This window comes from Rhincodon typus, chromosome 45, assembly GCF_021869965.1.
Source record: "Rhincodon typus isolate 14 chromosome 45, sRhiTyp1.1, whole genome shotgun sequence".
In the NCBI taxonomy this organism is placed as follows: domain Eukaryota; kingdom Metazoa; phylum Chordata; class Chondrichthyes; order Orectolobiformes; family Rhincodontidae; genus Rhincodon; species Rhincodon typus.
The window spans coordinates 10,928,254-10,941,474 of record NC_063376.1 but is presented as its reverse complement, the minus strand read 5'-3'; the positions used below and the strand labels follow the sequence as shown (position 1 = coordinate 10,941,474).

Genomic DNA, 13,221 nt, shown 5'->3' with positions numbered 1-13,221 from the left:
TTCAGGGGGTCTCATCTGAGCTGTGGAGGAACTTGGAATAGGAGGGGAAAGATTCAGTTGTCATGGTCCACATAGGTACCAACAATACAGGTAGAAAGAGGAAGAGGAAAAGGGTTCTGCTGAGGCAATATGTGCAGCTGGAGGCTAAATTAAAAAGCAGAATCAAAGAGGTATTAATCTCTGGATTACTATCCGAGCCAGGAGGTAATTGGCACAGGATCAACAAGATTGAAGAGGTGAATGCATGGCTCAAAGATTGGTGTGGGAGAAACAGGCTCGTGGAACATTGGCGCTAGTATCGGGGAAGGAGGGAGCCGTTCTGATGGGACAGAAGTGTAGGAAAACTCAATAATGGAACAAAGTTAAGGCTTTGTATCTTAATGCACGAAGCATTCAGAATAAGGTAGACAAATTGATGGTACAAATTGAGGTTACAAGGACTTTGTAAACAATTAGAAGGGGGAAGACAGCTCAGGAGAGGTTAAAGTTTCCAGACAAGTCATGGGACAGACAGTATGGAAAGGCTCAAGAATCTAACTTCACAAGAACAGCAGATAACAGGACAACTATGAGAAATCAGATGGTCAATGCAGGACTGAGGGTGTTGTACTTAAATGTGCATAGCATATAAAACAAGGTAAATGAGCTCGTAGCATAGGTTGAAATTGGTGGGTATGATGTTGTGAGCAGCACAGAGACATGGTTGCAAGGGATCAGGGCTGGGAACTAAAATATGCAAGGATTCACATCCTATCAAAAGGACAAGGAGATGGGCATAGGTGATGGGATTGCCTCGTTAGTAATAAATAAAATTCAAATCGATAGCAAGAAGTGTAATAGGGTTGGAAAGCATAGAATCTGTGTGGGTAGTGTTGAGGAACCGCAAAAGGGGAAAAAAAGACACTTATGGCAGTTACGTACAGGCCTCCCAGCAGTAGTCAGGATGTGGGGCAGAAGATAAATCAGGAGATTGAAAGGCACATAAGAAAGGCACTATTAAAAAAATCATGGGGGATTTCAATATGCAGATGGACTAGGAAAATCAGGTTGGTAGTGGATCTTGAGAAAAGGAATTCATGGAATGTCTACAAGATGGTTTTTTTTTGGAGCTGCTTGTAGTACAGCCCACCAGGAAACAGGCAGTTCTGGATTTGATGATGAGCTTAAAGGTGAAGGAACCCCTCAGGGGTTCCATGATAAAATATGACAAAATCCACCCTGCTGTTTTGAGAGGGAGAAGCTGGAATCAGATGTAATGGTATTACAATTGAGTAAAAAGGTAACTACAAGGACATGATGGTGAGTTAATTAAATGAGCTGCCAGAGGAAGTAGCATGGCAGGTACAATTACAACATTTAAAAGACATTTGGTACATGGATTGCAAAGGTTTAGAGGGATATGGGCCAAACTCTGGCAAATGGGATTAGTTCAGTTTAGGAAACCTGGTCGGCATGGACAAATTGGGCTGAAGGGCCTGTTTCTGATCTGTATATCTCTATGGCTCCATGAGGAAGGCGCTGGCCAGAATTAGAGGGAAGAAGGGCCTAGCAGGGAAAACGGTGCAGCAGCAATGGCAGGAGTTTCTGGGGGTAATTCGGGAGGCACAGCAGAAATTCATCCTAAGGAAGCAGAAACATACTAAAGGGAGAATAAGGCAACCGTAACTGACAAGGGAAATCAGGGACAGCACAGCAGCAAAAGAAAAAGTGTACAATGTGATGAAGGTCAGTGGGAAGCCAGAGGACTGGGAAGCCTTTAAAAACCAGAAGAGATAACTAAAAAAGATAGGGGGATAAAGATAAAAAACGAGGGTAAGCTAGCTAGTAATGGAAAAGAAGATCGTAAGAGATTTTTAAGATATGTAAAAGGTGGGACAGAGGCAAAAGTGGACATTGAACCACTGAAAAGTGAGAATGGAGGAAGTAGCAATGGTGAACAAAGGAACTTTGCATCAATCTTCATAGCAGAAGATACTAGTAGCATACCAGAAATTCAGCTGAGTCAAGGGACAGAGGTGAGTGTACTGGTGGGGATGGTGCTGGGGAAGATGAAAGGTCTGAAGGCAGATAAATCACCTGGATAAGATGGACTACAGATAAGATGGAGTTCTGAAGGAGATAGCTAAGGAAACTGTACAGGAATTGGTGATGATCTTCCAGGAATCACTGAAGTCAAGGAAGCTCCCAGAGGATTGGAAAATAGCTAGTGTAATACTCCTGTTTGAGAAGGGAAGGGGGCAGAACACAGGAAATTATTGGCTGGTTCACCTGACCCCAGACATTGCTAAGATTTTAGAGCCCATTATTAAAGGATGAGATTGCAGAGAACTTGGAAGTGCATGGTAATAAAAGGCTGAGTCAACACAGCTTCATCAAGCAGAAGTCATGGCTGACTAATCTGAGGTTACAAACAAGTTAGACAAAGGAAAACCAGTGAATATGATCTCCTCAGATTTCAAGAAGGCCTTTGACAAGGTGCCACACAGTGGGCTGCTAAACAAGACCAGAGTCCATGGTGTTAAGGACAAGACACTGGCATGGATAGAGGATTAGCTGACTGGCAGGAGGCAGAGGGTAGGGATGAAGAGGTCTTTTTCAGGATGATAGCCAGTGACTAGTAGAGATCCACAGGGGGCAGTGTTAGGGACCACATTATTCATGTTATACATTGGACAATGACCTGGACAAAAGAACTGAGGGCATTGTTGCTAGGTTTGCAAATGACACAAAGGTGGAGGGACAAGTACTATTGAGGTGGTGGAGAGGCTGCAGAAGCACTTGGAGAGCTGGCTTGTAGAAGAATCTAGACATGCACTTGCAATGCCAAGGCCTACAAGGCTGTGGGTCAACAGCTGGAAAATGGGACCAGAATAGATAGGCGCTCAATGACAGGCACGGATATAATGGGTTGAATGGCCTCTTTCTGGAACAGTTTACGGCTCTGAACTATGCTCCCTAGTTATAGTCTATCTGAAGAGAAGGGGAAACATCATCTCAGAATGCCCTCACCCCATGTCAATTCTCCTCAGAATCTCCTATGTTCTAACATAAACTCCACTGGCTATAGGTCTAACCTGCTGAACGTCTCCTCAGAATACAAGTCTTACATCACAGGAAGGAGTTAGAGGAGGGGGGAAGCTGTGAGCAGGAAAATCAATCACAATAATACAAAAAAATTCAATACCCCACCTTCTGAGGCAAAGTCACACTGTCTTGTCTGAAAGGATGAACCCTCTTCAAATGGTAGCATGGGTACCAGGGGCTGAATGGCCTCCTCCTGTCCCTATCCCCCTCCAAGAAAGATAAACAGAGAGACCGGGGAACAGATCAAAAGGACAAGAGGTTGAACCTGGACAGATTTTCAATCATCACTCCGTATTTCGTGCCTGTTTCCTTGCTACCAACTTGGACGTTGAACCCCTTATCAAAGAGGAGCACGAAGGAGATGACCCCATTCGAAGGCCTCATGTACAGAAGGAAGGAATCCTTAATGACAATCCACCTGGAAAAAAGAACAAGTTATGCCTCAGCTACACCACTGGAGAATATTTCAGTTAAAACCAATTTAACTCCAGACAAACTAATAACAATCATTCAAAGGCACAGAACTTGAGTATCGCTGAAAGTCAAGACTTTTCATCTCTTGCTCATCAGGATAGAATGGCAAATCTCAAAGGGAATATTAATTTACAAAAATAAAATTAGTCAATTACTTCTAAATTCTTTAATTACTGTTTAATTTAGAAGTCACAAAATACTGAGATGAGATAAAAAGTAATTTACTCAGGCAGAGAGAAGGCACAAGTAACTGTGTGGGGAGGAATTGTTATTCACGGTTTGGGAATGATAAGAATGATACAACATAATATTGTGCAATGTTGCTGAAAGAGAGACACGTTGGTGAAGATTTTGTCTTGCAGTCATCTGGAACCATGCAAAAATACCAGATCGCAAACAATTAATTTGAGCAATTCTATGCATGAATTTCAATGCTGGTGCAATGCAAGGTTTGTATTTTGTAGGTCCTGTTTGCTTGTAACAGGCAGAGTTCAAACCTTGCACCACAAGCCTGCGCTTTCAAAACCCAAAATAAAAATATCTGCTGTGAGGTACGATTCTGCAGTTGAACAGCACTGACTGAACAATACTAAGTGCAACATTAGTTAACATGAACAATCAATCAGTTTAAAATTATTCAGTCTTGCCTGTAATGTGGCTCATTTATACTTGCAAGAATCTATGTTCAATCATATATTCAATATTCCGTATGACATCTGGTAAGATGGCGGTGGAGGAGGGCTTCTGAACCTGGGGCTCGTCTACTCAATCCATTTTTCCTTTGTGTAGCCTTTTTTCCCTCCTCTCTTTTCCCCGTTTTCATTTTGTTTCTGTTTTATATTACTTACCTCTTCTTGAAGAGCTCGGCAATGGCATCGGTGACTGTGAGAGAGTGCCCAGTGCGGACTCAAGTGAGCCCCATGCAGACTCGTGGGGACACTGGCATTGAGTTTGGGCTGGTGCGGCAACCGGTGGCATCAGTGGTGCCTCCACTGGTGAAGTCTAGCGAAGACATTGTTGGAGGCGAGATGGCACCAAACAATGGTGACTTTCATTCCAGTGGCAGTGGCACAGCAAAGGGGGCTCTTGCCTGGCCACCAGGCCCATGGCTCAGCACTTTAGAAGAACTGCAATGTTGAACACTTTCTTCAAATTCCTTACTATTCTGCCTTTATACTCTACGTTTTTGTTTATTTTTCCATGTTTTAAGATGGCGCCAGAGAATAGCGACACTATACAACGCTTTTCACCGCATTTTGTAACAAAACACATGACAATAGATAAACCAAATCAAACAGAAGTGGACCTGTAATATACAAAAAATAATATATTCAAGCAAAAACTGAAAGAATTGCAGATGCTCCAAATCAGGAACAGGTTCTGAAGAAAAGTCACTGGACCCGAAACGTTAACACTGATTTTTTTCTTCACTGCCAGACCTGCTGAGCATGTCCAGCAACTTCTGTTTTTGCTCCTAATATATTCAAGCCTTGTGCCTTTTTTAAATTTCTCGGCAGCTTGGGTGAGTCCATAGTTCCCCACGGCAATGTCTCATCCCATGAGTCCACTTGCCAACCAAACAGACTCCCTTTCTCTCCTCCAATAAGAATTGTTTTAAACGTGGCATTCCTGCACATGTCAGAGTGCAAAAAGAAAAGTTGCACAAAAGCATCTCTACTTTCAGCAAAATCAAGTTCTGTGCTACAAGCAGTTATATAACATAATTTAATGACAGTACATAAAATCATATATTTTATAACTTTACAATACATTCTGAAACTTTCACATTTGCATACAACACCAAATTATGGTTGGAGTAAATGGTGAAAAGAAATGCTAATTGAGAAAAAACAACAAGAGCATATTAGCACACTGAACAACGTTAAAGCAATGTTATCCAATTGGGGACAACAAGGTGCAGGGCTGGATGAACACAGCAGGCCAAGCAGCATCATAGGAGCAGAGAGGCTGACGTTTCGGGCCTAGACCCTTCATCAGAAATCCAACTGGGGCTGTGTTTAGAAGGTTAATACTTTTATTACATTTCTCAGATATTAAGGGACCAGACTGGGGCGATGCAGAAAAATTATTTCCCATGGTCTGGAGGCCAGGACTAAGCGTAATATCTAAAGGTGACCTTTCAAGAGTCAAATTGGGAAGCACATTTTCATTAAAAGGGTGGTAGACGCTTGGAGCTTCCTTCCTTGACGGACAAATAAACTCCCTTCAAATATTAAATTATTATTAAGCCATAAAGGCACTACAGAAACATGAGCATCACATAGTATCCAAAAGGGAATGATTAACTCCTGTCATGTATTGTACAGTCCCATGTGTGGCTATCTCATTATCAGCTCTTGTACATGGACAGCGCACACAGTAAGTAAAAGGAAATGATTCACTCCAACTGCAGAACACTGGTCGAAAGGTCAGTTCATACATACATTTGTGATGTCTTTATTTTACCACATGTACAAGGTTCCAAACTGGACTGACCTCTTTGACCATTGATAGCAGACTTTATGTCGTCCACAGCAGTTTAGACCAGGAATTCGGTGTCCCCCTGATCGCTTCACAATCATCGCCTCCCTGTTAACAGAGTGTTGAAATTAAACGCTATCCCAGTGGGCAGCTCTCGGGTTTCCCCACAAATATCACCAAAACGAGTTAGAGAGGGGGAACGAGTGAGAGGGAGAACAAGCACGCGAGAGAGCGAGAACAAGAGCGCAAGCGTGACAGCGAAGCACGAGAGACAGCAATAGAGAAAGAAAGGCACAGACAAAAGCAGAGAGAGACAGACAGAAAGAAGAAGTGTATGTATTAGAATTCTCTGAGTGCAAGTTTGAGACAGCGAGCGTGTGCGTGTCTGTGCATGCAAGTGAGCATGTGTGCGAGAGAGCAAATACGTGTACTATGACAGCTCAACAAAAGTCAAATCACTTACAGGCCTTTTGGACCCAAATCTGGGATGAAGGACAGTTCACTAACATCCAGGAAAGCCATCTAGAATTAAACACAACCTGTTAAACCACAACAAATGGAAGCAGAGGTCAAATTCAAAAATCGAGGATTGAATTCCAGAGCAGATGTGAGTTAGTCACTATCAGTCCTGTTTCAAATACCTCAAAGGCAAAATAAATTCCTGACTATTCAAATAAACCACGAACTTCTTCAAAAAAAAAACAAAGATTTAAGAATAAAAAGATATAGCTGAAAGACAGCTTATCTTTGTTCTACAGCTCCCATCATTAAATACAAGATGGCAACGGCACAGTAGGTAGTATTCGGGCTCATTGGAGCCCATCTGCTCCGAACCAATGTTTTCTCTATGTACTCTACATCTTTTTTTTTCTTTCTTCTTCATCTTCAAGGTTGGAACAGTGTTAGCGTGGTGGTAGCTGCAGAATTGGTGGAGCGAACCGGAACTCCTGACAGCTCTGGAGGTGCCCGGAGCCTGGAGTCTCAGTGATAGAACGCCCAAAGCATGAACTCCCAGCAGCAGCGGAACCCGGGCCTCCCCAGGTCAGCAGCCTCACCATTGCTGTCCCTGGAGCGGGACTCCTTGAGGATCTGGATACCTTGAAGAAGCCGTGTTTGATAGACAACTGAACAGAAGATGAACTCTTATTGAAGCAACTTCTTTTTATCCTCATTGTACCTCAAAATTGCGCTGGATTGTGACAACAAAACACTTTCCACTGTATCTTCAAGGTTTATGTGACAACAGATAAATCGTGATGAGTTCCAAGTTAGCTGACCAATGACACCTGCACCACCACCATTTCATGGCCTGTGCCAGAACCACCCCCCCGCTCCAATGTCGGAGTCACCACTCTTCAGGTGCCATCTCTTTGTCGCTGGGCATACCTTGCCAATGAGCTTCCGATGTCAGGTCTCGTGCTGGACCCCACTCACGCCGCAACCATTAGCCACCCCCACTACCCCAAACTCCCAGCTCTGCTGCTGCTGTTGCCTTGACAACACTTGGAGTCCCTGCTCCAGGCCTACCATAACCCAGAGGTCCCTGGCTCACTGCCACATGGTTTCAGGGCATGCCCCAACCAAAAAGATTGGCTTTTGTACAACTACTGTCACAGCCTTAGGGCCTTGCAAAGTGCCTTACAGCCAATGAAGTTGTTTTCTCAACACAGCATGATCCCACAAACAGCATCACAACTGCGACCAAATCATGAATAACAAGGTGTAGAGCTGGATGAACACAGCAGGCCAAGCAGCATCAGAGGAGCAGGAAAGCTGACGTTTCGGGTCTGGACCCTTCTTCAGAAAAAAAATCATTGTTTTTATTTGCCAATTTAACCGAGAGACATGGGAGAGAATGCTTTTGTATGTAAAAGGCACATTAGGCACTGAAAGAGCTAACGCTGATGAGCAATGTGAAACACCTCTCCAACATGACATTATGCACACCCGGGACAAAAGAGGAGATCTGGATCTCGGAGGTAATAGATAATATTGAGGTCTCTCTTCAGTTCAAAAGTCATTTATACATAGTCACTATCCTGCAAGAGCCTTTTCTCATGGTGAGGCCAAAAGCAGGCCTAATAGATCTTTAGTAGGACACAGGAGGGTGGCAGCAAATCTACAATAGAACTCATATAACATGGTTAGTAGCACTGAGGCTTCATCTTAACAACAAGCACCTCCTCTTTTACCAATTTTTGACCCTGGGAGCTTTTATAGTGATCACAGGACATTGACTGGGCCTTGGCTTTTTTTTTTAAAATTCACTTGTGGGACATGGGCATCATTGTCTGGGCCAATTTTTTTTTTTAATTGGTAAGCTGCCTTCTTAAACCGCTGCAGTCCACATGCTGTAAGTTGATCCACAACGCCCTTAGGGAGGGAATTCCAGCCACGGTGGCTCAGTGGTTAGCATTGCTGCCTTACAGTGTCAGGAACCCGGGTTTGATTCGACCCTCGGGCGACTGTCTGTGTAGAGTTTGCAGATTCTCCCAGTGTCTGCGTGGGTTTCCTCCAGGTGCTCCAGTTTCCTCCCACAGTCCAATGATGTGCAGGATAGGTGGATTGACCATGCTAAATTGCCCATAGTGTTCAGGGATGCGTAGATTAGGTGGGTTACAGGGGATGGGTCTGGGTGGGATGCTCCGAGGATCAGTGTGGACTTGCTGGACCAAAGGGCCTGTTTCCATGATCTATGATTTTGATTCAGTACTAGCGAAGGAACAATGATTTATTTCCAAATCAGGATGCGGAGTAGCTTGGAGGGGAACTTAAAGTGGTGGTGTTCCCGTGTATCTGCTGCCCCTGTCCTTCTAGATGGTAGTGGTCATGGGCTCAGAAAATGCTAAGGATCTATGGTGAATTTCTGCATTTACACTGCATCTACTAAGCATTGGTGGTGGGTGTTTGTGGATGAAGTTCCAAACAAGCGGGCTGCTTTGCCCTGGATGGTGTCAAGCTTCTTGAGTGTTATTGGAGCTGCGCTCATCCATGCAAATTGGGAGTACTCTATCACACATTGTCAGGTAGATGCCAATGTTGTAACTGTACTGGATTAGTGCAGCACCCTCAGGGTGGGCACTTGGGGTGTCAGCCTTGACTTCTGTCCTCTGGCTTGGATTTGAATCCATAACCTTGGGGGTGACTGTTAATAATTCAATCATGAACCAGAAAGCGAGCGAGTGAGGCAGAAGGGTTTAGGAAAGAGTTCCTGAGCTCGGACCCAGGCAACTGAAGGTATAGCCACTAGTGGTAGAGCGATGGAAATCTGAGGATGCTCAAGAGGCTGGAATTGGAGGAGGTTACAGAGATAGGGAGGAGTGTTGGTGGCAGAGGAGGTTACAGAGATAGCGAGGTAGTGTAGATTACAGAGATAGCGAGGTAGTGTAGATTACAGAGATAGCGAGGTAGTGTAGATTACAGAGATAGGTTGACTGGGATTCCGTGAATGCCAGCAAGCACAGGTGGTGACGGGGAAATGGAGAGGGTGCGAAGGAGATTTACCAGGATATTGCCTCAGCTAGACAGTTTCAGTTATGAAGAGAGATTGGACAGGTTGGGGCTGTTTTCCTTAGAGGAGATTGAGAAGGGACATGATTAAGATGCATAAAATTATGACGGGCATAGGCAGGGTCGACAAGAGGGATAAATGAACAGGAGGCATACATTCGAGGTAAGGAATAGAAGGTTTAGAGGGAAGAGAGGAACTTTTCCACTCAGAGGATAGTGGGAATCTGGAACTCACTGTCTGTAAGGTTGGGAGAGGCAGAAACCCTCATAACATTACAGAAGTATTTAGATGTACACTTGTGATGCCAAGGCATATAAGGCTGTGGGCAAAGAGCTGGGAAATTGGCATTAGAATGGATAGGTGGCTGTTTTTGACCAACACAGATTTCATAGGCCACAGAGCCTCTTTCTGTGCTAAAGATCTCTATGACCCTATTAACAAGAGGAAATATCCTTTCAGCTAAAAACTTAGAAATTGGAGCAGGACCATTCTAATCATTTCATCCTCCTTTGACTATCCAGCTTTTACATAAAGGGAGTCTCCCTTTTAAGACAGTGATGTGCCTTTAAAGTGGGGAATCCTTCTCACAGAAAGGGGGCGTGGAGGAGAGTGTTGTGGGGTGGGGTTAAGAGAGAGAGAGAGAGAGAAACGGGTGGGGCAGAGAGGGGGGGAGCACAAAAAAAAAGAGGGGATGGTGTGAGAGAGAGAGAGAGAGAGAGAGAGAGAGAGAGATGCAGGAATAGAGGGTAAGAATGAAACATAAAGATAGAAACAGAGAAAATAGGGACAGGAATAGGCCATTGGGCATTTCAATATTGATCATTGCTGATCATCCAACTCAATCCCCCCTGTTCCCACTTTCTCCCCATTCCCTTTGATCCCTTTAACTCTAAGATGTATATCTAACTCCTTCCTGAAAACATTCAACGTTTTAGCCTCAAGCACTCTTGTAGCAGAGAATTCCACAAGCTCACCACTCTCTGGGTGAAGACATTTCTCCTCATCTCAGTCTTAAACGGCCTACCCTACATCATTAAGACCATGACAGAGAATAAGGGGGTAAAAAACAAAGGCTACGATTTTAAACTTTGAAACCTCTGAGGAATTGATCGAGGGACTCTCGGGGATTTTTTCACCATTACATTAATAACTACCATACTGTCAATATGCCTAATGAACCAATATTGAAATCCCACAGCAGATTTAACAGGCAATTAGAGGATGAACTTGTTCAGATCTTATAGACAATGGGGAGACCAAGGGTGATCTACAGTTGTGTGCGCCAGAGATGGAAATCATTAATAAAAGAGAACGGCATCTCTCTAATTGACTTTGGAGGCTACAAGGAAGAGAAAGAGGAAGGAGTTGGAGGAAGAGAAACCAGAAGCATTAAGTTACCCACAAAGATTTTATGACTGACATCAGAGAGAGAGGAACTCAGGGATTGACATTACCATTGCACGATAGTTTCTGTAGAAGGATTTCTCAAGCATTGTGTTCAGGTATTCTTCTAGGCGTTTCTGAAGATTTAAATGAAAACCATTCAAGATGACATTTACCCATTGGATTATCTACCACAGTTGCCCTCCCATTCAGGTGTTTTTTTAACTACACCCTACTCCCTTTCCGCTGTCAGCAAAGGAATCTCCTAACATCGCTCCCCAAGAGACAACCAAAAGAAAGAACAAACCTGAATCTTGATGAAGAGAGGCTGATATATTTTCAAAGCTTTACCTCTCACACACGTCAGGACCTTTCACAACAAAAACCTCAACCATTTTTACTACAGCAGAAATAGGTGATGATTAATTGGCGACTGGTTGGCTGTAGAGAAAGCCAATAGGTTATAGGTTCCACAAGCTCTTTTGGTAATTCATAAAAGGCTCAAGCCTTGAACATATTGTGCTTATTTACAGAGAACAGGCTCCATGCACATCAATGCACATCACTTCTGCCAAGAGTAAACTGATAGTATCCAATTGTTAATACAATGCTAAATACCTTTATGTTCAAAGTAACAAGGCAAACGGTAACAAGCTGAACTAATTAGTTAGTTGTATTGAATAGTACATAAAGCAGAGTCAGCCAAGAGATTCGCAGAAGAGGTGCCGGGGCTCAGTTATGGTGTGCTATCAGTTGAAACAAAATTCAGACTTGAAACCGGATGCCTGGATTTTGTCAAAAAACATTCCAATGTAGAGCCAAGCTATGTTAGCAGATCGGTTGATTATTTGAAAACAGGCTGTCATGCTTGGCATATTTGGAATTATTCAAACTTGTTGTTCAATTGCAGAATTGCTTCTGATGACAGCCTTCTCTGTATACAAAAGGAATATGTTCAAGCCTTGAGCATTTTTTCCAATACTCAGGATTTCAGGGATGACTGCCTCGTTCAGGAGTCAAAACCTTTGGTGGGGCCCGACATCCCCAACCCACCCTTCCCCAAACACCTTCAGAGTCAGAGGCCACTGCTAGTCTCGCTGAAAGACAGGGCAGAGCCGCCAGACGCTGAGGTGTGGGTCCACAGACACCGATGGGCCTCCCCTCAACCCTCTCTGTAATCTTCCTGGGCTCAGCCTCATGTTTTCAAAGGTCCTACCAGCACAGACGGCCCCTGAATAATCATTCTGGTGAACCTGGTTTCACCCAACTCAACCACGCTTCCAACTCGCCTCCCTGCCCCCCCACCTCTACCCCCAACCCTCCATAGGCTCACCTGTTTGCTCGAAGCTTGCCTCATGGAGGCCCACTCCGGCTGGTGGGGAAGGGCGGGCATTGCCATGGTGATGCCAGGCTCTCGTCTCTGCCCCCGAGGTGCTGCCAACCTGGAGATAAAACAGGCAAAAGAACAAAAGAGCAAATGTTGGAATTACTCCTGCAGTCACATCGGGACTTGGTGTTTTGTTCCCCTTCATCTGAGGAAGATTATATCTGCCAGGAAGAGGGAGAGTACAACAGAGGCTCATCAGATTACACAAAGCAAAATACACCGACACTGGAAATTTGAAGTGAAAACAAAACTCAGCCTATCACTGTCTCTACACCGAATAAACAAACAGTATTCTCATCTCCCCCACCCCGGGCTCCTGCCCCAATTCCCTTCTATTTATGTCTCCTCCAGTGACTAACGCTCTTGCCATTAGAAACAGTTTCTCTTCACTCACTCAATTGAAACCACCCTCTGGATTTTAAACGCCTCAGTTTAATCTCCCATTTAACCTTCTGTGCTCAGAGGTGAAGAATCCCAGGTTCTCCAGTCTCCCCACATTTGATAAAGGACAGATATTCCCCTCCATTTAGTATTGGTTTCACTGTCCTTCACTCTTAAGAATGCACCTGCTTACGACATGCTTGCTCTCTTACTCTTTTTACCAAGCATTTATGCATTAAAGCGGATTTGCTGCTTGTTCACTCAACTCATTACCTTACAGCCCTCCCAAATAAATCCTCTCCTTTTGCAAAGCCCTTGCAAGTTTTCATGATTATCCTAGATAATTCTGCACCAAAGGCCTCTACAACATTTGTCAAAGTTCAGTTTGAAATAGGCTGTCTCATGAGGTAGACACAGCTTCTTTGACTTGAAGTCACCAGTGCTGCACAGATAAGCAACAGCAGTTTCACACAGCAGGATCCCACAGACAGCAAGGTGTGACAGGCAACCCAAGACATAC

At 44.1% G+C, this 13,221-nt stretch overlaps 1 protein-coding gene across 5 annotated transcripts in view; it reads right to left on the bottom strand.

Moving 5' to 3' along the window:
• The window catches only part of LOC109920481 (phospholipase D2-like), a 105,956-nt gene that overhangs the window by 68,889 nt on the left and 23,846 nt on the right, over window positions 1–13,221 (bottom strand). For all 5 annotated transcript variants that reach the window (XR_007266111.1, XM_048620133.1, XM_048620136.1 and 2 more), the window contains exons 5-9: window positions 12,267–12,375; window positions 11,005–11,070; window positions 6,503–6,561; window positions 6,055–6,147; window positions 3,350–3,502 (exon numbers count right to left, since the gene is read on the bottom strand). Coding sequence is in view for 4 of the 5 variants with exons in the window: in XM_048620133.1 (XP_048476090.1) it covers window positions 3,350–3,502; window positions 6,055–6,147; window positions 6,503–6,561; window positions 11,005–11,070; window positions 12,267–12,375 (480 nt within the window). In the remaining variant the exon portion in view is untranslated. The remainder of the gene's footprint in view (window positions 1–3,349; window positions 3,503–6,054; window positions 6,148–6,502; window positions 6,562–11,004; window positions 11,071–12,266; window positions 12,376–13,221) is intronic.